General features: G+C 42.9%; 1 protein-coding gene across 11 annotated transcripts in view; it reads left to right on the top strand.

Moving 5' to 3' along the window:
* LOC121315379 (AT-rich interactive domain-containing protein 1B-like) overlaps positions 1-27,860 on the top strand; it is a 189,203-nt gene that overhangs the window by 123,457 nt on the left and 37,886 nt on the right. For 9 of the 11 annotated variants that reach the window (XM_041249417.1, XM_041249413.1, XM_041249422.1 and 6 more), the window contains 3 exons: positions 10,945-11,284; positions 13,331-13,453; positions 23,608-23,741. In XM_041249417.1, coding sequence (XP_041105351.1) covers positions 10,945-11,284; positions 13,331-13,453; positions 23,608-23,741 — 597 coding nt within the window. The remainder of the gene's footprint in view (positions 1-10,944; positions 11,285-13,330; positions 13,454-23,607; positions 23,742-27,860) is intronic. The other 2 variants (XM_041249419.1, XM_041249423.1) reach the window with 1 other exon arrangement.

Below are 27,860 nucleotides of genomic sequence, written 5' to 3'. Positions count from 1 at the left end.
GATTCATGCTAGCTGCTATTCAGACTGTATCATGATGACAGTGATTTCAGAAGATTCATGCTAGCTGCTATTCAGACTGTATCATGATGACAGTGATTTCAGAAGATTCATGCTAGCTGCTAGTCAGACTGTATCATGATGACAGTGATTTCAGAAGATTCATGCTAGCTGCTAGTCAGACTGTATCATGATGACAGTGATTTCAGAAGATTCATGCTAGCTGCTAGTCAGACTGTATCATGATGACAGTGATTTCAGAAGATTCATGCTAGCTGCTATTCAGACTGTATCATGATGACAGTGATTTCAGAAGATTCATGCTAGCTGCTAGTCAGACTGTATCATGATGACAGTGATTTCAGAAGATTCATGCTAGCTGCTAGTCAGACTGTATCATGATGACAGTGATTTCAGAAGATTCATGCTAGCTGCTATTCAGACTGTATCATGATGACAGTGATTTCAGAAGATTCATGCTAGCTGCTATTCAGACTGTATCATGATGACAGTGATTTCAGAAGATTCATGCTAGCTGCTATTCAGACTGTATCATGATGACAGTGATTTCAGAAGATTCATGCTAGCTGCTATTCAGACTGCTATCATGATGACAGTGATTTCAGAAGATTCATGCTAGCTGCTATTCAGACTGTATCATGATGGCAGTGATTTCAGAAGATTCATGCTAGCTGCTATTCAGACTGTATCATGATGACAGTGATTTCAGAAGATTCATGCTAGCTGCTATTCAGACTGTATCATGATGGCAGTGATTTCAGAAGATTCATGCTAGCTAGCTCAGACTGTATCATGATGGCAGTATTCAGACTGCTATCATGATGCAGTGATTTCAGAAGATTCATGCTAGCTGCTATTCAGACTGTATCATGATGGCAGTGATTTCAGAAGATTCATGCTAGCTGCTAGTCAGACTGTATCATGATGGCAGTGATTTCAGAAGATTCGTGCTAGCTGCTATTCAGACTGTATCATGATGACAGTGATTTCAGAAGATTCATGCTAGCTGCTATTCAGACTGTATCATGATGACAGTGATTTCAGAAGATTCATGCTAGCTGCTATTCAGACTGTATCATGATGGCAGTGATTTCAGAAGATTCATGCTAGCTGCTATTCAGACTGTATCATGATGACAGTGATTTCAGAAGATTCATGCTAGCTGCTATTCAGACTGTATCATGATGGCAGTGATTTCAGAAGATTCGTGCTAGCTGCTATTCAGACTGTATCATGATGGCAGTGATTTCAGAAGATTCATGCTAGCTGCTATTCAGACTGTATCATGATGACAGTGATTTCAGAAGATTCATGCTAGCTGCTATTCAGACTGTATCATGATGACAGTGATTTCAGAAGATTCATGCTAGCTGCTACTGTATCAGACTGTATCATGCTAGCTGCTATTCAGTGATGACAGTGATTTCAGAAGATTCATGCTAGCTGCTATTCAGACTGTATCATGATGACAGTGATTTCAGAAGATTCATGCTAGCTGCTATTCAGACTGTATCATGATGACAGTGATTTCAGAAGATTCATGCTAGCTGCTAGTCAGACTGTATCATGATGACAGTGATTTCAGAAGATTCATGCTAGCTGCTAGTCAGACTGTATCACGCTAGCTGGTATTCAGACTATTCACAGGGTGCGTTCATAAAGATCATTCTGCACAGATTCTGTGCAGATCCTGACCAGTTTAGCCAATCATTTTCTAAGAATGATCTCTGTGAACGCACCCGTTGGCTAAATTGGTCAGATTGTGCACAGATTGATCTCCGTGATTGCACCCCTTCTCTTTATCGTGATGACAGTGATTTCAGAAGATTCACGCTAGCTGCTATTCAGGCACTTTATCATGATGACAGTAATGTGATGCGATGGGGAGGTTTTTTGATTAGACAAGCATCTGCATTTTTTATGTGCTTCAGAAGCTAATTGGCTCTGTCTGCTAATTCAAAACTGCTTAATGAAAATCTCAACCGCAACCCACCAAGTAACAGAATAACAGGTCACAATAGCTACAGTGTTAAAAAAAGTTAAAAGATACCTGAAATGTCACCCAAAACATAAATTAAGATTGAATGAGCTTTTTTATTATGTATTTCTTATGATTGATTGTTACTGTTTAAAGTTGTGGATGACATTGTGTTCTTGCAAGGCTTCCATCATGTACAGGGGTTACAGTTTTGTTCAATGGCTTTCAGCTCCCCCACTTTAAAAACTGTCCCAGTGCCACTGGATCCAATCAGCAATGTCATTTTCTCATTGAGGATTTGGAATAGCCACAAGAAGAGGAACAGAACATCTACTAATATGTGGGAAACTTGTTAGCTGTTGCTGTATAAAAAGAAGAATTTCAAATTGATAAAAAGGTTGTAATTCAATGCACTGTGCAATCTCTGCCAGAACATCTAACACTGTTTATGTGCACTTAAACTATTCCAACAGACCAATAGTGCAGCAATAAGTAAGCCCAGGAGCTGTGTATACTTTACAACAAGAAGTCACATCTATGAAGTGAATAGCACAGTGGGAGTATACAAAGTGTATAGAGGTTTAAACACAGCGGTGTGGGAGAGGGGGGTGGGAGTATACAAAGTGTATAGAGGTTTAAACACAGCGGTGTGGGAGAGGGGGGTGGGAGTATACAAAGTGTATAGAGGTTTAAACACAGCGGTGTGGGAGAGGGGGGTGGGAGTATACAAAGTGTATAGAGGTTTAAACACAGCGGTGTGGGAGAGGGGGGTGGGAGTATACAAAGTGTATAGAGGTTTAAACACAGCGGTGTGGGAGAGGGGGGTGGGAGTATACAAAGTGTATAGAGGTTTAAACACAGCGGTGTGGGAGAGGGGGGTGGGAGTATACAAAGTGTATAGAGGTTTAAACACAGCGGTGTGGGAGAGGGGGGTGGGAGTATACAAAGTGTATAGAGGTTTAAACACAGCGGTGTGGGAGAGGGGGGTGGGAGTATACAAAGTGTATAGAGGTTTAAACACAGCGGTGTGGGAGAGGGGGGTGGGAGTATACAAAGTGTATAGAGGTTTAAACACAGCGGTGTGGGAGAGGGGGGTGGGAGTATACAAAGTGTATAGAGGTTTAAACACAGCGGTGTGGGAGAGGGGGGTGGGAGTATACAAAGTGTATAGAGGTTTAAACACAGCGGTGTGGGAGATGGGGGTGGGAGTATACAAAGTGTATAGAGGTTTAAACACAGCGGTGTGGGAGAGGGGGGTGGGAGTATACAAAGTGTATAGAGGTTTAAACACAGCGGTGTGGGAGAGGGGGGTGGGAGTATACAAAGTGTATAGAGGTTTAAACACAGCGGTGTGGGAGAGGGGGGTGGGAGTATACAAAGTGTATAGAGGTTTAAACACAGCGGTGTGGGAGAGGGGGGTGGGAGTATACAAAGTGTATAGAGGTTTAAACACAGCTGTGTGGGAGATGGGGGTGGGAGTATACAAAGTGTATAGAGGTTTAAACACAGCGGTGTGGGAGAGGGGGGTGGGAGTATACAAAGTGTATAGAGGTTTAAACACAGCGGTGTGGGAGATGGGGGTGGGAGTATACAAAGTGTATAGAGGTTTAAACACAGCGGTGTGGGAGAGGGGGGTGGGAGTATACAAAGTGTATAGAGGTTTAAACACAGCGGTGGGAGATGGGGGTGGGAGTATACAAAGTGTGGGAGAGGGGGGTGGGAGTATACAAAGTGTATAGAGGTTTAAACACAGCGGTGTGGGAGATGGGGGTGGGAGTATACAAAGTGTGTAGAGGTTTAAACACAGCGGTGTGGGAGAGGGGGGTGGGAGTATACAAAGTGTATAGAGGTTTAAACACAGCGGTGTGGGAGAGGGGGGTGGGAGTATACAAAGTGTATAGAGGTTTAAACACAGCGGTGTGGGAGAGGGGGGTGGGAGTATACAAAGTGTATAGAGGTTTAAACACAGCGGTGTGGGAGAGGGGGGTGGGAGTATACAAAGTGTATAGAGGTTTAAACACAGCGGTGTGGGAGATGGGGGTGGGAGTATACAAAGTGTATAGAGGTTTAAACACAGCGGTGTGGGAGATGGGGGTGGGAGTATACAAAGTGTATAGAGGTTTAAACACAGCGGTGTGGGAGATGGGGGTGGGAGTATACAAAGTGTATAGAGGTTTAAACACAGCGGTGTGGGAGAGGGGGGTGGGAGTATACAAAGTGTATAGAGGTTTAAACACAGCGGTGTGGGAGATGGGGGTGGGAGTATACAAAGTGTATAGAGGTTTAAACACAGCGGTGTGGGAGAGGGGGGTGGGAGTATACAAAGTGTATAGAGGTTTAAACACAGCGGTGTGGGAGAGGGGGGTGGGAGTATACAAGTGTATAGAGGTTTAAACACAGCGGTGTGGGAGATGGGGGTGGGAGTATTGTATAGAGGTTTAAACACAGCGGTGTGGGAGAGGGGGTGGGAGTATACAAAGTGTATAGAGGTTTAAACACAGCGGTGTGGGAGAGGGGGGTGGGAGTATACAAAGTGTATAGAGGTTTAAACACAGCGGTGTGGGAGAGGGGGGTGGGAGTATACAAAGTGTATAGAGGTTTAAACACAGCGGTGTGGGAGATGGGGGTGGGAGTATACAAAGTGTATAGAGGTTTAAACACAGCGGTGTGGGAGAGGGGGGTGGGAGTATACAAAGTGTATAGAGGTTTAAACACAGCGGTGTGGGAGAGGGGGGTGGGAGTATACAAAGTGTATAGAGGTTTAAACACAGCGGTGTGGGAGAGGGGGGTGGGAGAAGTACAAAGTGTGGAAATGGGAGTATACAAAGTGTATAGAGGTTTAAACACAGCGGTGTGGGAGATGGGGGTGGGAGTATACAAAGTGTATAGAGGTTTAAACACAGCGGTGTGGGAGAGGGGGGTGGGAGTATACAAAGTGTATAGAGGTTTAAACACAGGTGTGGGGGTGGGAGTATACAAAGTGTAAGGTTTAAACACAGCGGTGTGGGAGAGGGGGGTGGGAGTATACAAAGTGTATAGAGGTTTAAACACAGCAGTGTGGGAGATGGGGGTGGGAGTATACAAAATGTATAGCGGTTTAAACACAGCAGGGGGTAATACTGTATGTTTAAACACCTGCGGTGTGATGTGGGAGTATACAAAGTGTATAGAAAACACCAGTGTGGGAGAGGGGGTATATAGGTTTAAACACAGCGGAGCTAAACCAAGTGTGGGAGTAAAGTGCCGCGCGAAACACCAAGTGTGGGGATTTGCATACAAAACTAGTACACATGCTAGAAAGTGGAGCTGGATGGGGGTGTGAGACAGCAACAGGGGGTTGAGGAACTGGCACAAACCCACAATTCATGGAAGGGGTCTGCATCACCCCTAAGGTTTAACTGAAAGGAGACCAGGGAGATACAAAGGTCAGAACAGCTGGGTTCAGGTAGGCAGAAGCAGGGAAAAAAAGAAACTTGGTTAAACACAGCGGTGTGGGAATAAACAAGCAGTCACAGCTGGGATAAACTAACACCACCAGAAATCAAAACAACCAACAGATTTGAGTCACTTCAGAATTTTGATGAGCAGAACCAACAACAAGAGAATGAAAGGAACAACATCCAGGACCCTATTGACAGTGGTGACCAGACAGCAAAAAGAAGGGAGGTCATGATTGTTGGGGACTCCATATTGAGAAACACAGCAAGTTCAATTCGCAGTTTGGACCCCCTTACTACAACAGTGTGCTGCCTTCCGGGAGCCTCGGTCAAGCACATCACTGAAAACGTGGACAGGCTCCTAGAACGAACAGGAGACGACCCGGTAGTAGTCGTCCACATCGGTACAAACAACATTGGAAGAGACAGACCAAAATCCCTGCAAAACAAATTCAGAGAGCTAGGAAGGAAATTAAAAGAGAAGACCAAAACTGTGGTATTTTCTGGTATACTACCCGCACCTTGCAAAGGACCATATGGACAGCTGGAAATAATTAATCAAAACGCATGGCTGAAGACGTGGTGCACACGGGAAGGCTTCACCTATCTTGATCATTGGACCACATTCTACAACGAGGACTATCTGTATAGACGGGATGGACTGCATTTAAATAACAAGGGAACTAGTCTACTTGGAGAAAAGATCCTTGAGCAGGTTCGGAAGCATTTAAACTAGAAAGGAAGGGGGGAGAAATCAACAAAAAAACAGAAGGGAGACCGCATCAAAACAAGAACAACAACTCAGGTAAGACAACCATTAAATGTATTTATCTAAATGCTAGAAGTATCAGAAACAAAATTCTAGAACTTGAAGCTACTGCACTAACAGGTAACTATGATGTGATAGGTGTTACAGAAACGTGGTTGTCTGAGAGTGATGGGGACGAATATAATATTTGTGGGTATACACTGTATAGGAAAGACAGGCAGGACAGAAGAGGAGGAGGGGTAGCGCTATACATAAGAAACAGTCTTGAAGCCCAGGTGTTAAACCTGGACAAAGAAAATAAAACCGAATCAATATGGGTCAGAATAACAGACAAAAATTCAAAGGGCATAATAATAGGAGCATGCTATAGATCGCCAGATTCAGACGGTGAGCACAATAATCTGTTATACAATGATATTAGAAATGCGTGTAGCAAAGGAGAAGCCATACTAATGGGGGATTTCAACTTCCCCCAAATAAAATGGGAAAACCCGGTGGGTAGCGCGAAGGATGAAATAGAAATGGTGGAAATGACAAATGACTGCTTCCTAACACAATTTGTGAAGGCACCCACTAGAGGGGAGGCATGCCTTGATTTAGTCTTTTCAAATAACGAAGATAGAATAACTAAAACAGAGGTCAGAGAACCACTGGCAAACTCAGACCACAACATGGTCTCATTTGAAGTGTTTTTTAAATCCCCAAAAGTAAAGACTAAAGCTAAGGTTTACAATTTTAGAAAAGCAAACTATGAAGGTATGAAACAGAGACTAACAGAAGTAGATTGGAGTAAAATAGAGAAAACACCCACAGAAGAAGGATGGTTGTTCTTCAAAAATGTAGTACTAGAGGCGCAAAACAATTATATCCCTAAAGTAGACAAATCTAAATGTAAAACTAAATTGCCAAAATGGTTTAATAGATCAATTAAAAAAAATATTCAGCGAAAAAAGGCACTTTACAGAGCATTAAAAAAGGACCAAAAAGAAAGTACGCAGAAAGAGTACACAGAACTGCAAACGCAAGTCAAAAAGGAAGTTAGAAAGGCCAAGAGAGAAATAGAAATAAACATTGCTAAGGGAGCTAAAACCAATTCCAAAATGTTTTTCCAATATTACAACAGCAAGAGAACATTCAAAGAGGAGATTAAATGTTTAAGAGATACAAATGGCAAAATCGTAGAGGAAGAAAAAAAAATAGCAAATATGTTAAATGATTACTTTTCACAAGTTTTTACAAAGGAAGATACTGACAACATGCCCCACATGTCATCCAGTTCCTATCCAGTTTTAAATAACTTTAGCATAACTGAGGCAGAAGTGTTAAAGGGACTAGGAGCTCTTAAAATAAACAAATCCCCTGGGCTGGATGAGATCCTCCCAGTAGTACTCAAAGAAATGAAAGAAGTAATTTACAAACCGCTAACCAAGATCATGCAGCAGTCTCTTGACACAGGGGTGGTACCGACAGACTGGAAAATTGCAAACGTAATACCGATCCACAAAAAGGGAAACAAAACTGAACCAGGTAACTACAGACCAGTAAGCCTGACTTCTATTATATGCAAACTTATGGAAACTATAATAAGATCCAAAATGGAAAATTACCTATATGGTAACAGGGTACTGGGAGACAGTCAACATGGTTTTAGGAAAGGGAGATCGTGTCTAACTAACTTGCTTGATTTTTTTGAGGATGCAACATCCATAATGGATAATTGCAAAGCATATGACATGGTTTATTTAGATTTCCAGAAAGCTTTTGACAAAGTCCCGCACAAAAGATTAATTCTCAAACTGAACGCAGTTGGGATTCAAGGAAACACATGTACATGGATTAGGGAGTGGTTAACATGTAGAAAACAGAAAGTACTGATTAGAGGAAAAACCTCAGAATGGAGTGTGGTAACCAGCGGTGTACCACAGGGATCAGTATTAGGTCCTCTGCTATTCCTAATCTACATTAATGATTTAGATTCTGGTATAGTAAGCAAACTTGTTAAATTTGCAGATGACACAAAAGTAGGAGGAGTGGCAAACACTGTTGCAGCAGCAAAGGTCATTCAAAATGATCTAGACAAGATTCAGAACTGGGCAGACACATGGCAAATGACATTTAATAGAGAAAAGTGTAAGGTACTGCACGCAGGAAATAAAAATGTACATTATAAATATCATATGGGAGATACTGAAATTGGAGAAGGAATCTATGAAAAAGACCTAGGAGTTTTTGTTGACTCAGAAATGTCTTCATCTAGGCAATGTGGGGAAGCTATAAAAAAGGCTAACAAGATGCTCGGATACATTGTGAAAAGTGTTGAATTTAAATCAAGGGAAGTAATGTTAAAACTGTACAATGCACTAGTAAGACCTCATCTTGAATATTGTGTTCAGTTCTGGTCACCTCGCTATAAAAAAGATATTGCTGCTCTAGAAAGAGTGCAAAGAAAAGCGACCAGAATTATTCCAGGCTTAAAAGGCATGTCATATGCAGACAGGCTAAAAGAATTGAATCTGTTCAGTCTTGAACAAAGAAGACTACGTGGCGACCTAATTCAAGCATTCAAAATTCTAAAAGGTATTGACAGTGTCGACCCAAGGGACTTTTTCAGCCTGAAAAAAGAAACAAGGACCAGGGGTCACAAATGGAGTTTAGACAAAGGGGCATTCAGAACAGAAAATAGGAGACACTTTTTTACACAGAGAATTGTGAGGGTCTGGAATCAACTCCCCAGTAATGTTGTTGAAGCTGACACCCTGGGATCCTTCAAGAAGCTGCTTGATGAGATTTTGGGATCAATAAGCTACTAACAACCAAACGAGCAAGATGGGCCGAATGGCCTCCTCTCGTTTGTAAACTTTCTTATGTTCTTATGTTCTTATACAAAGTGTATAGAGGTTTAAACACAGCGGTGTGGGAGATGGGGGTGGGAGTATACAAAGTGTATAGAGGTTTAAACACAGCGGTGTGGGAGATGGGGGTGGGAGTATACAAAGTGTATAGAGGTTTAAACACAGCGGTGTGGGAGAGGGGGGTGGGAGTATACAAAGTGTATAGAGGTTTAAACACAGCGGTGTGGGAGAGGGGGGTGGGAGTATACTAAGTGTATAGAGGTTTAAACACAGCGGTGTGGGAGAGGGGGGTGGGAGTATACAAAGTGTATAGAGGTTTAAACACAGCGGTGTGGGAGATGGGGGTGGGAGTATACAAAGTGTATAGAGGTTTAAACACAGCGGTGTGGGAGAGGGGGGTGGGAGTATACAAAGTGTATAGAGGTTTAAACACAGCTGTGTGGGAGAGGGGGGTGGGAGTATACAAAGTGTATAGAGGTTTAAACACAGCGGTGTGGGAGATGGGGGTGGGGGTATACAAAGTATGTGGAGGTTTAAACACAGCGGTGTGGGAGAGGGGGGTGGGAGTATACAAAGTGTATAGAGGTTTAAACACAGCGGTGTGGGAGAGGGGGGTGAGTCTGCATGCTTGGAAATAGTCTAATTTTAAAAGCCTTCTGATGACATTTTGTGTTCCTGTTTTCTTTCTCTTACAAACAATCAGCATTCCTTGCATTATCAAGAAAAATAAATAGATACAACTCCAGGCTTTGTAATTCTACAGTTTTGTGTTTGTTAGAGGCTGCAGCTGTACCTTAATGAAACATCAGCCCCTTTCCACTACTTTACCTCTTATCCCACTGAGGCATGCAGTGGAGTCCAGCCTTGAGGAAGTGATCCGCTGAGCTGACTAGCAGCTGCCTCTTATCCTCGAGGTGATCCGCTGAGCTGACTAGCAGCTGCCTCTTTCCTCAAAGAGGTGATCCGCTGGGCTGACCAGGCGTTCTAATCTCATTGGTTCCAACAATCTCTCCTCTCGCGTCTTGGGGATTGAGCACTTCTCTTCGGAATGCATGGCAATGCTTTGAATTTCCATATAATTGGGAAAAGTGTACTGTAGCCAAGCACAGGGGCTGCTGCTATACAAGTGCATCCAGATGATGAAGAGGCAGTCCTATAAATAACAGGGATTTTAGATTTTTTTTTTGTTTTTATATTTATGGACCTTGCATAAGAGAGCTCATTAGTGGAGGACTGGGTTGTGCTTGCTTCAGTGGCTTGTTTTAGACTCCTACAGTGAATATGCTTTTAAGCTCTATCGCAGCCCTTGTGGCACCAAGAAACATTCTACTGCTGCTTTTGTTCCTGTGCCTGTCCCTGTCCCTTGCTGTAGTGTATATAGCAGTGACAGGTTGTGCTTGTCCCTTGCTGTAGTGTGTATAGCAGTGACAGGTTGCTTGTGGGATATGCAGCAATGCAGGTTGAATGAACTTAGTTAGGCATTCACTACTGTCACACAACTTCTATTCTTGGGACATGTTTCAATTCATTTGATCTGCAATAAGACAGCTGTAGTTGGTGGTGTGTCTGGGGTATGACTCCCCCATGCAGGGAATGTATTTAAATGAGTTCTATAGTGTTTGTTGAATTACTTCCCTATTACACCAATTAGTATTGTATCTCATTTGCCAGGAGGTATAGTTTTAATCCAATCATAATAAATGGCTCTTTCACATACAGCCTGGGTTTTTACTGTCTATTTTTCATGGAAAGATGGATTCTGTGAGAAATAACATTTTCCCTGGCTGTGCCTCCTGGACTTTGAGTTACTTTTTCCCCAAATTCTCATGGCTGCATGATGTTCCTTTCTGTCTGAAGAGAGCCATATGCCTTATTTTTCTCCTTGCCCAGGTAACTATCCGAGGCCGCCAAATTATGGAGGGGCACCAAGTGCCAACTACAGTGGAGCAGGTCCTGGCATGAGCAACAGCTTGGGTATGAACGCCAGCAGCCCGATGCACGGGCAGGGTCCTGGGCAGCCCTGTGGCTCCATGCCCCTGGGCCGGGGGCCAGCGTCAGGAATGGCCAGCAGACCGTACCCTGGAAGCATGAGCAACATGGCCCCCAACTCTCCCAGCATGCCTCAGCAGACTGTCCAGGGGATGGGTCCCCCTCTGCCGTCCATCAACCGCAAGGCTCAGGAGGCCGCTGCTGCCGTCATGCAAGCAGCTGCCAGCTCCGCCCACAGCAGGTTAGTGTAACCATGGAGACCATTTTCAGGTTTTTATTTTTGTTTCAGTTGTTGGCCAAAAGTCAGTCTGAGGGCTGAGAGTGGATTGAGTTGTGTTGGTCTGGGAGCCTGCTATAAAACATTAGGGGTCATGCCATCCCACCACAGTATTGTGCTCGCTATACATGGCAGGCCCATCATCAAGCCCATCTCATGTGGTCAATGAATGATCAGTGCTTCCATCACTGGGTGATACAGCGCTGAATGAACAAGCTTTATAGTTGATCGTGCTGGAGGTTAGTAACCTGCAATTTGTTTACACAGGAGATGAGAGAAAGTTCTCATGGGCAGTAAAAGACCAAACCATTTTTTACTTCACAGGATTTCAGGGTGTGACAGTAGATATTTCAAGATAATACATGTTTAAACAATATTTATAAAAGCAGAAACAAAATAGCATTGGCACATTCAAAATTTATTGTTTTATCTAGCTTTATTATACAACAAATGTTCTTAAATATTTAAATGCTGACCTAAAAAACATTTAATGCTAAATTGTGGAATATTTAGACATTTAAACGCATTCTATTTTCACCATCATTGAATTATCTTCGTAGGTCAAAGGTCAGTGTTTAGGTAATTTTTGGATCGAGCCCATATGGTTTCCTGTATGTGTTCCTTAGTCACCATTGGCCCTAGCTATACTTTCTAAACAGTTATAAGCTTTGCATTTGACCTTGAAGAGAGGTGAAAGATCATGATCAAGGTCATTTTTTAATAAAGCATATACGGGTTCCTATCTGTGTTCCATAGTAACCATTACCATGTCTCCACTCTGTAAGGAGTTGTAAGCTAGTTTTACATTTGACCTTAAAGAGAGTTGAAAGGTCAAGATCAAGGTCATTTTTTCCCATAATTAATGCCAATAGGCCTCCACTATCCAAGATCCATGAGTCTACAACATTGTACCTTAGGTAAATACTGTAATATATCCAACTATATGCAAATCAATCATAGCTGAAATTTGATTGGCTTGCCGCGGCCATGTTTTTTTATGTAGAGACTTGCCTTGAACAGTCCTGATAGACAACCTTGCCAAGGCTATGTATGCAAAGTTTTGCTTCAATCGGCAGAATGGTTTCACAGAAGAAGACGTTTGAATATTTTTGATAAATCCGCTATGGCCGCTGAACCGTTTCCATGTTCCAGTCTTGCAGCTGGGTCTCTATTGCATTGACTTAACATTCTCATAATAGTTGATGGCCAGTGGTGGTAGATTCTGTTTCCCTCGGCATGATAAGAATCATTTGTAAATGCCCTTTTCAGGAAGTTCTTTAATTTCTTTATTTCATCACTGTGCCAGTACCAGCATTCAGCACTCTACTTCCACTCAATAAGCCACTGCATTGTGAATATACTGCACCTTAACCAAATGCCTTTACACAAGCCGTGTATAAACTCTAGAGAATCCTCACAGCCAGGCTGGCACTTAGTTCACGGTTCTGTGTTTGAAATATTGAACCCTTTACTCCTCAGGGTAGGTTCCCAGACCTATTTAATGCATGTTTTCTCAATGTCAGATCTTTTGGACACCAGGCAGCAAAGAGTTAAAAGTAAAGCTGTTCTGTTGTTTGTTTTTGCAGAGGTCTCTTGACTGGGAACTGTACAGTGTTCATTTTTATCTGAACACGTTCATGTTACTGGTGCTACACAGCTGGGTTTTACTGTATTGGTCATCACTGTATATCTGGGACTAATTGTTACATCAAACTTTATCAAACTTTGGTTCTGGATTTGAAATAATGGTTCAGCTTTTTAGGGGTTGCAATCCTCTGCCTGTCCTTCCCATTCCTCTTCCACTTACTGTACATGACTAAAGACTTGCATCCAGATTCCTAGTTGTTTGCTGAGAAGGCTTTTGTGTGTTTGTTTTAATAGACAGGCTGGTGATGTCTTGAGTTCTTTTATTAGAGACCAGCAGTGGAATGAAGCCACACAAAGCTGTTGTTTTATAGAGACCAGCAGTGGAATGAAGCCACACAAAGCTGTTCTTTTGTCCCAATTTAGGCTGGCATATGTTAAGTCACCTGTCTACCCCAGCCAGGCTGGGTCTGGGGGACGGGCCGTGTTCATGCAACAACACCCAAACTACAGTCAGGCTCCCATGGTGCACCAGCCAGACCAGTACAGGTAGGTAGCAGCACCATCTTGTGGCATTTGCTGGCATGGCTGTGTAACCCAGATGTACAACAGCCTGTGTGGCTTGCTCTGTACTAACCTGTGGAGATCATATGCATGCCACACTGTACCTGCATGGCTTCTGCTTTTCTTTCCGTTTATTGTGTGTTTGTTGTTTTGGTTTTGAGTGCCTGTTGTTATTTATTATGTTACACAATGTTTCACTTTGATATTGTCATATCATTGTGTATTGAAATTGCTATTGTCTGCTTGCGGGAGGTTCACTTTCATCACGTAATATGCAGTTCAGCGTGCTTTCTGTGTGTTCAGATACAGCATCAGTTATTTGCAGGATCACTGCAAGGGCAATATGCTTTTAAAGCTAAAATGGGTTTCTCTTCTTGGCACAATAAAGGCTTAAAAGATGTATACGCTGTCATCTGTGCTGAATGCGACTAACCTGTCGACACAGTAAGAGCTGCCTGTTTTAGTATAAAATTGAACACGATTACTGGGCACTGCAGCTGTAAACTCAATTCATATCTGCACCCTTACCATTAAGAAGAAGAACTAAGAGTTGGACCATTGCAATGTTAGGCAGGTCCTCTTCAGGGCATTATCATTACATATGTTTCAGACTCCAATTCAATCCTAGCCCCTCAATAAGCACTTTTATTGGTATCTCCAAAATACACACTGGCTGTCTTCTCAACTCTAAGTCCATGGTGTTGGTGAAAATGGGCTAGCTTATATTCAGAGCCAGTGTAGCAAGCGTGGTGCTGGGCAGGGACTGAAATCGATTGAAAACCTCCAAGTACGGGTTGCTGGTTGCTATTTCTTGACTGCCCACACATTGTAAGGAGCAAGGAGGTGAATAGTGTTTGAAATACGCTGAACACTGCACTATTCAGAACACGTGCTCTCTCGCTGCGAGGCTGTATTTCATTCAGCTGTGCTCCCCCAGGACCTGGGGGTTGTAATCACATGTGTGGATGGAAATTCAAGCATCCACAAACTTGGAACCTGGTGGTAAGGAAACCAGAGCTATGCACAGTAACACCCAAGCTACGTCTTACTTACTTTTTTACATTTTTTTTTATGCCACTACTCTGTTTTGGAAAGCTGAATTTAATTAAACGTACTTGACAATTAAAATATAAATTCACTGAGTTGCTGTTTCGCATGTATAACATGCCATCTGAGTACAGTGATAACCACTTCATAGAACCATTGGGGAATTGAATCATCTGCATATTGTAATCCAAAACTGCATTCTTGTGTAGGTTACTGAATGATATGAATATTTACAAAAAAAACCACTGAAAGCAGGTGGAAGCTGGGAAGATGTCGTCTCAATTTGATCTAGCCAGCCGGTACCAGACTTGGTGGATTCTGTACCCCATCATGGACATGGGTTAATGCTGCTCCAAATTCAGTGTCTTCCAGAACTATTACACACACAATAATTCTGAATTTAGAACAACTAAAACAAACTGAATTTCAGTGTCTCTCGTTGAGCTTTTGGTTACATTCGTGATTTCCAGCTGCAAGCATGCAGAACAGTTTACTGTGCAAAACCACTTTGGCATGGCAGCTTTATTTAGTTTAGTATTTATTTATATGTTGCTTTTCTTCAATAAAACACATTTGATCATTAAAAAAAGGAACTATGTTTTTACAAATCAATTTAGAAACACATATTACAATATATAAGAATTTCTCTTTGGCAATAATGTGAAAGAAAATGAGAAATGTGACAGTCCTGTAGATGAGAGCATGAGAGAGGGAGTGAGAGACAGTTAACAGTCACTAAAAAGATGTGCTCCTGAAGAATTTGTTTGTACTATTTCTTAGTGAAGTGGAAAGCTAAATTAATAACACAAAGATATGTAAACAAGGTGCAGTACCCTGCAGAGCAATGCACAGACCAGGAAACAGCACCAGCTCAGTGTCCCGAGAGACAAACCTGAATGCCTGTACTCCGACTACACGAACACAGGAGGCAAGACAATAAAAAACAACCTCATCCTCCACAATGAACAGCCCAAAACCTGGCACGTTGCTATATGTAGCAAGCACAGAAGCATTAAAAGAGGGATCTGGCAGGGAAGACAAATTGCACTGTGGAGAGAGAGTGGGGATTGTACACTGCGCTGTGAAGAGAGAGTGGGGATTGTACACTGCGCTGTGAAGAGAGAGTGGGGATTGTACACTGCGCTGTGAAGAGAGAGTGGGGATTGTACACTGCGCTGTGAAGAGAGAGTGGGGATTGTACACTGCGCTGTGAAGAGAGAGTGGGGATTGTACACTGCGCTGTGAAGAGAGAGTGGGGATTGTACACTGCGCTGTGAAGAGAGAGTGGGGATTGTACACTGCGCTGTGAAGAGAGAGTGGGGATTGTACACTGCGCTGTGAAGAGAGAGTGGGGATTGTACACTGCGCTGTGAAGAGAGAGTGGGGATTGTACACTGCGCTGTGAAGAGAGAGTGGGGATTGTACACTGCGCTGTGAAGAGAGAGTGGGGATTGTACACTGCGCTGTGAAGAGAGAGTGGGGATTGTACACTGCGCTGTGAAGAGAGAGTGGGGATTGTACACTGCGCTGTGAAGAGAGAGTGGGGATTGTACACTGCGCTGTGAAGAGAGAGTGGGGATTGTACACTGCGCTGTGAAGAGAGAGTGGGGATTGTACACTGCGCTGTGAAGAGAGAGTGGGGATTGTACACTGCGCTGTGAAGAGAGAGTGGGGATTGTACACTGCGCTGTGAAGAGAGAGTGGGGATTGTACACTGCGCTGTGAAGAGAGAGTGGGGATTGTACACTGCGCTGTGAAGAGAGAGTGGGGATTGTACACTGCGCTGTGAAGAGAGAGTGGGGATTGTACACTGCGCTGTGAAGAGAGAGTGGGGATTGTACACTGCGCTGTGAAGAGAGAGTGGGGATTGTACACTGCGCTGTGAAGAGAGAGTGGGGATTGTACACTGCGCTGTGAAGAGAGAGTGGGGATTGTACACTGCGCTGTGAAGAGAGAGTGGGGATTGTACACTGCGCTGTGAAGAGAGAGTGGGGATTGTACACTGCGCTGTGAAGAGAGAGTGGGGATTGTACACTGCGCTGTGAAGAGAGAGTGGGGATTGTACACTACGCTGTGAAGAGAGAGTGGGGATTGTACACTACGCTGTGAAGAGAGAGTGGGGATTGTACACTGCGCTGTGAAGAGAGAGTGGGGATTGTACACTGCGCTGTGAAGAGAGAGTGGGGATTGTACACTACGCTGTGAAGAGAGAGTGGGGATTGTACACTGCGCTGTGAAGAGAGAGTGGGGATTGTACACTACGCTGTGAAGAGAGAGTGGGGATTGTACACTGCGCTGTGAAGAGAGAGTGGGGATTGTACACTGCGCTGTGAAGAGAGAGTGGGGATTGTACACTGCGCTGTGAAGAGAGAGTGGGGATTGTACACTGCGCTGTGAAGAGAGAGTGGGGATTGTACACTGCGCTGTGAAGAGAGAGTGGGGATTGTACACTACGCTGTAAAGAGAGAGTGGGGATTGTACACTACGCTGTGAAGAGAGAGTGGGGATTGTACACTGCGCTGTGAAGAGAGAGTGGGGATTGTACACTGCGCTGTGAAGAGAGAGTGGGGATTGTACACTGCGCTGTGAAGAGAGAGTGGGGATTGTACACTGCTGTGAAGAGAGAGTGGGGATTGTACACTGCGCTGTGAAGAGAGAGTGGGGATTGTACACTGCGCTGTGAAGAGAGAGTGGGGATTGTACACTACGCTGTAAAGAGACAGTGGGGATTCTACACTGCTGTAAAGAGACAGTGGGGATTGTACACTGCTGTAAAGAGACAGTGGGGATTGTACACTGCTGTAAAGAGACAGTGGGGATTGTACACTGCGCTGTGAAGCGAGTGGGGATTGTACACTACGCTGTAAAGAGAGAGTGGGGATTGTACACTACGCTGTGAAGCGAGTGGGGATTGTACATTGCACTGTGAAGAGAGAGTGGGGATTGTACACTGCTGTAAAGAGAGAGTGGGGATTGTACACTGCTGTGAAGAGAGAGTGGGTAATGCCAGAGTAACGCAGTGTGTTGATGGACTTGAAGCCACTGGTGAGGAATATTCTACACAGTAAATGGATGGAATGCATTAAAACATGGCATAGGAAAATATATATATATACTACCCGACAAAGACACATTGTGTTGAAACGCGTTTTTTTTGTTTTGAAAATATTGTCTGTTCAATAAAATAGAATTTAAATCAGAGATTGACAGAGTGTGTGACTAAGCGTATCTCTAAGTTAACATGTCGTAAATCAACAAGAAATATACGGTTTGTTCAACTGATTGTGAGCAATATTTAACTGAGAGAGTGGGGATTGTTCTTTATATATATATTATATATATATATATATATATATATATATATATATATATATATATATAATATATGTTACTATATGCTTAGCAATAGCACGGTCTGTCAATCTGTGCAGTACACACAGTTGCAGTATGGTATATCAAAGGAAGATCACTTCAATACTTAATGGACTGAAAGCAAGTAGGCTTTCTGGTAATAAGTTCATAGGTCTGAACAGCACACGACCATATTCCGGATCTCCACCCATCTAGCAAGCCTGGTATACAGTGCACTCGCTTCATATCCAACCCAGGGGACTGTATACAGTGCACTCGCTTCATATCCAACCAAGGGGACTGTATACAGTGCACTCGCTTCATATCCAACCCAGGGGACTGTATACAGTGCACTCGCTTCATATCCAACCAAGGGGACTGTATACAGGGCACTCGCTTCATATCCAACCCAGGGGACTGTATACAGTGCACTCTCTTCATATTCAACCCAGGATACCTGTATACAGTGCACTCGCTTCATATCCAACCCAGGGGACTGTATACAGTGCACTCGCTTCATATCCAACCCAGGGGACTGTATACAGTGCACTCGCTTCATATCCAACCCAGGATACCTGTATACAGTGCACTCGCTTCATATCCAACCCAGGGGACTGTATACAGTGCACTCACTTCATATCCAACCCAGGGGACTGTATACAGTGCACTCGCTTCATATCCAACCCAGGATACCTGTATACAGTGCACTCGCTTCATATCCAACCCAGGATACCTGTATACAGTGCACTCGCTTCATATCCAACCCAGGGGACTGTATACAGTGCACTCGCTTCATATCCAACCCAGGGGACTGTATACAGTGCACTCGCTTCATATCCAACCCAGGGGACTGTATACAGTGCACTCGCTTCATATCCAACCCAGGGGACTGTATACAGTGCACTCGCTTCATATCCAACCCAGGGGACTGTATACAGTGCACTCGCTTCATATCCAACCCAGGGGACTGTATACAGTGCACTCGCTTCATATCCAACCCAGGGTACTGTATACAGTGCACTCTCTTCATATCCAACCCAGGGGACTATTAGCAAGCCACCACTATGCCTCGTGCAGTCAGTCCACATTAGCAGTATTTATTATCTTCCAACTGCATGTTTTCTCAGCTGATGAAGATGAATCGTCAGTATTACTGATCAAGCTACTTAATCACATCAAGGAAGACTGAATTGCACACTTTCCTGATCAAGAATATTTCTAAATATTTCCATGGATAAATAAGCAATTTAAGTGAAACGCTATCACTGTTTGGACTTAGAAAAACATAAGTTTGCATGAATCTAGACAGATGAAGCCAAGAAGACGTGCCTGATATACAGCTCTGGAAAAAATTAAGAGACCACTGCAAAATTATCAGTTTCTCTGGTTTTACTATTTATAGGTATGTGTTTGGGTAAAATGAACACTTTTGTTTTATTCTATAAACTACTGACAACATTTCTCCCAAATTCCAAATAAAAATATTGTCATCTAGAGCATTTATTTGCAGAAAATGACAACTTGTCAAAATAACAAAAAAGATGCAGTGTTGTCAGACCTCGAATAATGCAAAGAAAATAAGTTCAGATTCGTTTTCAAACAACACAATACTAATGTTTTAACTTGGGAAGAGTTCAGAAATCAATATTTGGTGGAATAACCCTGATTTTCAAGCACAGCTTTCATGCATCTTGGCATGCTCTCCACCAGTCTTTCACATTGATGTTGGGTGACTTTATGCCACTCCTGGCGCAAAAATTCAAGCAGCTCGGCTTTGTTTGATGGCTTGTGACCATCCATCTTCCTCTTGATCACATTCCAGAGGTTTTCAGTGGGGTTCAGGTCTGGAGATTGGGCTGGCCATGACAGGGTCTTGATCTGGTGGTCCTCCATCCACACCTTGATTAACCTGGCTGTGTGGCATGGAGCATTGTCCTGCTGGAAAAACCAATCCTCAGAGTTGGGGAACATTGTCAGAGCAGAAGGAAGCAAGTTTTCTTCCAGGACAACCTTGTACTTGGCTTGATTCATGCATCCTTCACAAAGACAAATCTGCCCGATTCCAGCCTTGCTGAAGCACCCCCAGATCATCACCGATCCTCCACCGCATTTCACAGTGGGTGCGAGACACTGTAGCTTGTAGGCCTCTCCAGGTCTCTGTGGTCCAATCCTTATGGTCTTTTGCAAACCTCAGCCTGGTTCTTCTTTGCTTCTCATTGATGAAGGGCTTTTTTTTTTAGCTTTGCACGACTTCAGCCCTGCCCCTAGGAGCCTGTTTCGAACCGTCCTCGCCGTGCGTTTCACCCCAGCTGCCATTTGCCATTCTTTTTGTAGGTCATTTGATGTCATCCTACGGTTGCTGAGTGACATTCAAATGAGTTGACTCTCATCCCGGTCAATGGAGAGTCGTTTTCGCCCTCTGCCGGTCTGTAGCTTTGTTGTCCCCAATGTGTGCTGCTTGACCTTGTTCTTATGAACCGCCGTCTTTGAAATTTTAAGGATGGAAGCAACCCGACGCTCACTGTATCCCTCTGCCAGTAAAGCCAGAATTGAACCCTTCTTTTCCTCACTCAAAACTTTCCTTTTCAACTCTTTGGGCATGGTCAGTAGTTATTTTTTGATTCCAATTACTTTTGAGGTACTACTAGCACTGTTTTGCCATCCAGCTGGTCCTATTGCAAGAGGATAGTGATGACCACAGGAGTGGTTTTTATACTTTTCCTCGTTAAATAAGATTTGGTTCAGGTGATCCCCTAATCAGTACCTCATTCAGTTGAATGAGGTGTGCCTGTGTTGGAATTCAACAGACACTGGAATGGAATGGCTGCCATACATGTAGAGATGCTGATTTAAGGAAAATTTGCAGTGGTCTCTTAATTTTTTCCAGAGCTGTATTTCAAATGATTACATTCGTACACAGTAAACTGATCCATTAAGGTAAGTGTGTGCATGTTACTGTCTGAATCCATCAGGCCCCTTTGTGCATACACTCTAGCCTACATACTTTTAAACAGATACAGTGTGCAGCAGCATACATTACAGTAAACCACTCTTTTTTTGTAATTCACAAGAACATTTTAACAAGGGCAGCAGCAATCCCTGTAGTGTGTCAAATCCTGTAACCTTGCTGCTGCTGGTGACAGTGTGTTGATGTTGCACCTCAGAGGACTGTCCTGTATTACAATTTACAAGTAGTAAATAAACGTGACTGGGAATCAAAGCCCACAAGCTATCTGCCCACAAGCTATCTGCCCAAAGGCACCGTTGCTCACACGCTAGGTTTGCGTTTGAGTCCCTGTGAATCTCCAGTCCCCAGAGAGCCTATTGTAATGTTCATTTTCCCAGGCTGTCAGAAACACATCATCCATCACAGGGGGGGGTTCCACCTGAGTGCAGTGCATGTGAAGCAAGGTGCTCCTCTACAGAAGCACTGAGGGTACGCATATCTCCTTGCATTTTCATCCTTCTTGTTGTCGCCCTTTCCGTTCTGTCTGTTGCCCGTGATAAAAAATAATTTAAAAATAAATTACACAAGCTAGCAAAACGTGCCACTGTACGCTACTTCATGTGGAGTGTTTCACCTGTTTTGATTCAACTGGCTTATCCAAAGGTCCACTTGGGAAGTGTGAGGTTAATATCAGTAGGGTCTTGTGGCAAGGTGTTTTGTAGTGCACAGGTGCAGTGGTGATGCAGTGTACTGGAATGAGAGACACAAGACAGTTCACAGTGAAAAAGAAGCTCTTTATTTACTGGCAAATAATAATACGTGGCTCTACACAACGATGTGTATTGCTCAGGAAAACCCTGGGGTTCAGTCCTGAAATAATAATACACTAAACAAGTCACACGCAAACACACATTGTTACAGCTCACACATTGTAATGATAGCACACATTGTAATGACAGCACACATTGTAATGACAGCACACATTGTAATGACAGCACACATTGTAATGACAGCACACATTGTAATGATAGCACACATTGTGACAGCACACATTGTAATGAAAGCACACATTGTAATGAAAGCACACATTGTAATGATAGCACACATTGTAATGACAGTACACATTGTAATGATAGCACACATTGTAATGACAGCACACAGTGTAATGACAGCACACATTGTAATGATAGCACACATTGTAATGATAGCACACATTGTAATGACAGCACACATTGTAATGACAGCACACATTGTAATGACAGCACACATTGTAATGATAGCACACATTGTAATGACAGCACACATTGTAATGACAGCACACATTGTAATGACAGCACACATTGTAATGACAGCACACATTGTAATGACAGCACACATTGTAATGACAGCACACATTGTAATGACAGCACACATTGTAATGACAGCACACATTGTAATGACAGCACACATTGTAATGACAGCACACATTGTAATGACAGCACACATTGTAATGATAGCACACATTGTAATGACAGCACACATTGTAATGATAGCACACATTGTAATGACAGCACACATTGTAATGACAGCACACATTGTAATGACAGCACACATTGTAATGACAGCACACATTGTAATGACAGCACACATTGTAATGATAGCACACATTGTAATGACAGCACACATTGTAATGACAGCACACATTGTAATGACAGCACACATTGTAATGACAGCACACATTGTAATGACAGCACACATTGTAATGACAGCACACATTGTAATGACAGCACACATTGTAATGACAGCACACATTGTAATGACAGCACACATTGTAATGACAGCACACATTGTAATGACAGCACACATTGTAATGACAGCACACATTGTAATGACAGCACACATTGTAATGACAGCACACATTGTAATGACAGCACACATTGTAATGATAGCACACATTGTAATGACAGCACACATTGTAATGACAGCACACATTGTAATGACAGCACACATTGTAATGACAGCACACATTGTAATGACAGCACACATTGTAATGACAGCACACATTGTAATGACAGCACACATTGTAATGACAGCACACATTGTAATGACAGCACACATTGTAATGACAGCACACATTGTAATGATAGCACACATTGTAATGACAGCACACATTGTAATGACAGCACACATTGTAATGACAGCACACATTGTAATGACAGCACACATTGTAATGACAGCACACATTGTAATGACAGCACACATTGTAATGACAGCACACATTGTAATGACAGCACACATTGTAATGACAGCACACATTGTAATGACAGCACACATTGTAATGATAGCACACATTGTAATGACAGCACACATTGTAATGACAGCACACATTGTAATGACAGCACACATTGTAATGACAGCACACATTGTAATGACAGCACACATTGTAATGACAGCACACATTGTAATGACAGCACACATTGTAATGACAGCACACATTGTAATGACAGCACACATTGTAATGACAGCACACATTGTAATGATAGCACACATTGTAATGACAGCACACATTGTAATGATAGCACACATTGTAATGACAGCACACATTGTAATGATAGCACACATTGTAATGACAGCACACAGTGTAATGACAGCACACATTGTAATGATAGCACACATTGTTACAGCTCACACATGGTTATTGCTGCCTTCTGGAGGCCAACAATTGACCATTTCTACTTCCTGCTGTGAGTGACCAGTTATTTATTTATAGAGTCGTTATTTAACACATTATCCTTTTGTGCTTTGTGTTTAACAGGCAAAGCAGCTACCCCAGTATGAATCAAAGTGGCATGATGGGCTCAAACTCCCCCTATAGCCAGCCCATGAACAACAACTCGGGGGTGATGAACCCACAAGGCCCTGCCTACAACCTGGGCAGCAGCTCTGCAGGTAAGGATGAGCACACCCAGGTTTCAGAAGCGGGGGTGGGTGGGGGGGCAGTTTCTGTGTCTGGGGAATGTTCATTTCATTCAGGTTGAACTCCCTCTTCAGAGGAAGCAGGGGGGCAAACCACTGCAGCACAGCTCTAGAGTGTGATCCAGCTCTTTTCTGTGTAAATTACACACAGCTCTAGAGTGTGATCCAGCTCTTTTCTGTGTAAATTACACACAGCTCTAGAGTGTGATCCAGCTCTTTCCTGTGTAAATTACACACAGCTCTAGAGTGTGATCCAGCTCTTTCCTGTGTAAATTACACACGGCTCTAGAGTGTGATCCAGCTCTTTCCTGTGTAAATTACACACAGCTCTAGAGTGTGATCCAGCTCTTTCCTGTGTAAATTACACACAGCTCTAGAGTGTGATCCAGCTCTTTCCTGTGTAAATTACACACGGCTCTAGAGTGTGATCCAGCTCTTTCCTGTGTAAATTACACACGGCTCTAGAGTGTGATCCAGCTCTTTCCTGTGTAAATTACACACGGCTCTAGAGTGTGATCCAGCTCTTTCCTGTGTAAATTACACACGGCTCTAGAGTGTGATCCAGCTCTTTCCTGTGTAAATTACACACAGCTCTAGAGTGTGATCCAGCTCTTTCCTGTGTAAATTACACACAGCTCTAGAGTGTGATCCAGCTCTTTCCTGTGTAAATTACACACAGCTCTAGAGTGTGATCCAGCTCTTTTCTGTGTAAATTACACACAGCTCTAGAGTGTGATCCAGCTCTTTCCTGTGTAAATTACACACAGCTCTAGAGTGTGATCCAGCTCTTTCCTGTGTAAATTACACACAGCTCTAGAGTGTGATCCAGCTCTTTCCTGTGTAAATTACACACGGCTCTAGAGTGTGATCCAGCTCTTTCCTGTGTAAATTACACACGGCTCTAGAGTGTGATCCAGCTCTTTCCTGTGTAAATTACACACGGCTCTAGAGTGTGATCCAGCTCTTTCCTGTGTAAATTACACACAGCTCTAGAGTGTGATCCAGCTCTTTCCTGTGTAAATTACACACGGCTCTAGAGTGTGATCCAGCTCTTTCCTGTGTAAATTACACACGGCTCTAGAGTGTGATCCAGCTCTTTCCTGTGTAAATTACACACAGCTCTAGAGTGTGATCCAGCTCTTTCCTGTGTAAATTACACACGGCTCTAGAGTGTGATCCAGCTCTTTCCTGTGTAAATTACACACAGCTCTAGAGGGTTTGGCTCAAAGAACGAGGTTCTGCAGATACAGTAATCCGTCGTGTATCCGACTGCAATGGGACCAGAGTAAGGGCGGGTATGTAAAAAGGCAGATAAATGAATCCTGTTTTAAATACCATTAAACACAGCCATAACAATTACTGTATTCACACAATTATTGTTTTTAGATTCAGCTTTTATTAATGGGCTCCCATTTTTAGAAAGATACAGGATATTAATGCTTGTGACAGAGTAGCTGTGTGGGTGCATGCATTCGCTGCTGAGTGACAGGCAGGACAGTGAGATGGAGGTTGAGGTTGATACACCCCGCAGGTGAACACACTGAACAGCTCACGTGACACTACCAACAATGGCAGCGCACGGAGCACATACAGCACGGTGTACGAAAACTTTGATAGGATCTACAATCTCTGAACTAGTCTTCTGTGTTCATAATAAACTAATGTTGATTGATCTTGGTGGATAAACGGCTAGGGTGGATAAGTGACGCATTTCTGTATCTGTATTTAATTCCCACGCAGTGTTGCAAGAGTTTGACTTTTGAGGAAGCTAAAAATACAACGCTTCATATATTTTAGACAGCTTTTATTTGTATTTTGTATTTCTTGAACCTTGAGTCACTATAATAATAACTAAGCAGTGACAGTGTTTAGACCCAACACTGTTCAGATCAGTTGAATGTATGCCCATGAAATCACATAAAAGATGATATTTAAATTGAACAGTTCAGTATAGCAGATTAAAACCAAAACAAAAAAATCCTCCTCCTGCGCTTCAGTCCCTGCCAAGCCAAAAGCAGTTAGATCACTGGTTGTGTCTAGAGCCTTCGTTCTGGGTTTAAACATTAACAATAATAATAATATGATGAGGACAGGTGGAAGTGAAACTTTCTGCAATATACAGTATACAGCACCCTCACTGGAGAAAAGCCATATAACATGCACTAGACAGATCGAAATGTAATGAAACCGTGGTAGTGATAATTAAAAGAAAAGTTTGTCTAGGGCTGACCAACCTGCCTGCATTTGTAAACCAGTGGAGGGTTATTTTAATCAGAAAATGCCACTCTTGTTATGATGCCTCTCTGTGTGAAGCATGCTGGATTATTTTTGGCTCATTTCTGCAAGAGCAGTTATCATTTTGTATACAGGAAGTAGTGTAAAACACGATGCTTTCTGTTTTGATGGAACAGTTTCCCTCCTGTGTACCTCATTACCCACGGCAACTTCCCACAGGCTATGAAAACTGCTTATGATAATCTTAAACTGAAAACTAATTACCAGCCCTGAAGCTACTCAGTGTGATTAAAACTGCTTCCTTACTCAGAGTGTACGTTTTCAATGTCAGTCATGTTATTACACACTCATGCCATGTGATCTGGTGTGTATTATCTACTATGTTTTACATTGCTTGTGTACATCAGTCATAGCTTACCTTAAACCAAACATTCCTAAATCTGATCAATTTATCATAATTTGTGTCCTTTGTATAATTAAGATTCCTTTTAAAGCACACTAACACTACATGAAGAAAGGCCTGGCCAGTTCTTCTACACACATGCCCCTGGCACCCTTATTTAAGGATTAAAAGACCAGCGATGGTTAGATCTGTCACTGTTTACAAAAAACACATTTCCTGATATCAGCAAAACACGGAACAAAAAAGAAAAAGCTGAAGCTTCTGAATAACAGAGCGTCTCAGCTAGTGCCTTGATCAGCTGGGTTACCTCCATCAACTGCATTCTTTGAGCTGTGATGATGAATAAGTTCTGAATAACAGAGCGTCTCAGCTAGTGCCTTGATCAGCTGGGTTACCTCCATCAACTGCATTCTTTGAGCTGTGATGATGAATAAGTTCTGAATAACAGAGCGTCTCAGCTAGTGCCTTGATCAGCTGGGTTACCTCCATCAACTGCATTCTTTGAGCTGTGATGATGAATAAGTTCTGAATAACAGAGCGTCTCAGCTAGTGCCTTGATCAGCTGGGTTACCTCCATCAACTGCATTCTTTGAGCTGTGATGATGAATAAGTTCTGAATAACAGAGCGTCTCAGCTAGTGCCTTGATCAGCTGGGTTACCTCCATCAACTGCATTCTTTGAGCTGTGATGATGAATAAGTTCTGAATAACAGAGCGTCTCAGCTAGTGCCTTGATCAGCTGGGTTACCTCCATCAACTGCATTCTTTGAGCTGTGATGATGAATAAGTTCTGAATAACAGAGCGTCTCAGCTAGTGCCTTGATCAGCTGGGTTACCTCCATCAACTGCATTCTTTGAGCTGTGATGATGAATAAGTTCTGAATAACAGAGCGTCTCAGCTAGTGCCTTGATCAGCTGGGTTACCTCCATCAACTGCATTCTTTGAGCTGTGATGATGAATAAGTTCTGAATAACAGAGTGTCTCATCAGCAAGGAAAAAAGTCTCGACACACTGGAGTGCCTTGATCAGCTGGTTACCTGCTGCTGACATGCATACGGCATTCTTTGAGCGTGATGAATGATAGTTCTGATAACAATCGTCTCAGCTAGTGCCATTGATCAGGCGTGGGTTACACTCCAATCAACATGCAATGTCAGTTTGACTGTGATTAGAGATGATAATTCTGAATACCAGAGGCGTCTCCCAGCTAGTGCCTTGATCAGCTGGGTTACCTCCATCAACTGCATTCTTTGAGCTGTGATGATGAATAAGTTCTGAATAACAGAGTGTCTCAGCTAGTGCCTTGATCAGCTGGGTTACCTCCATCAACTGCATTCTTTGAGCTGTGATGATGAATAAGTTCTGAATAACAGAGCGTCTCAGCTAGTGCCTTGATCAGCTGGGTTACCTCCATCAACTGCATTCTTTGAGCTGTGATGATGAATAAGTTCTGA

Source organism: Polyodon spathula, chromosome 5 (genome assembly GCF_017654505.1).
Source record: "Polyodon spathula isolate WHYD16114869_AA chromosome 5, ASM1765450v1, whole genome shotgun sequence".
NCBI lineage: Eukaryota > Metazoa > Chordata > Actinopteri > Acipenseriformes > Polyodontidae > Polyodon > Polyodon spathula.
This window is presented reverse-complemented; position numbering and strand designations above follow the sequence as displayed.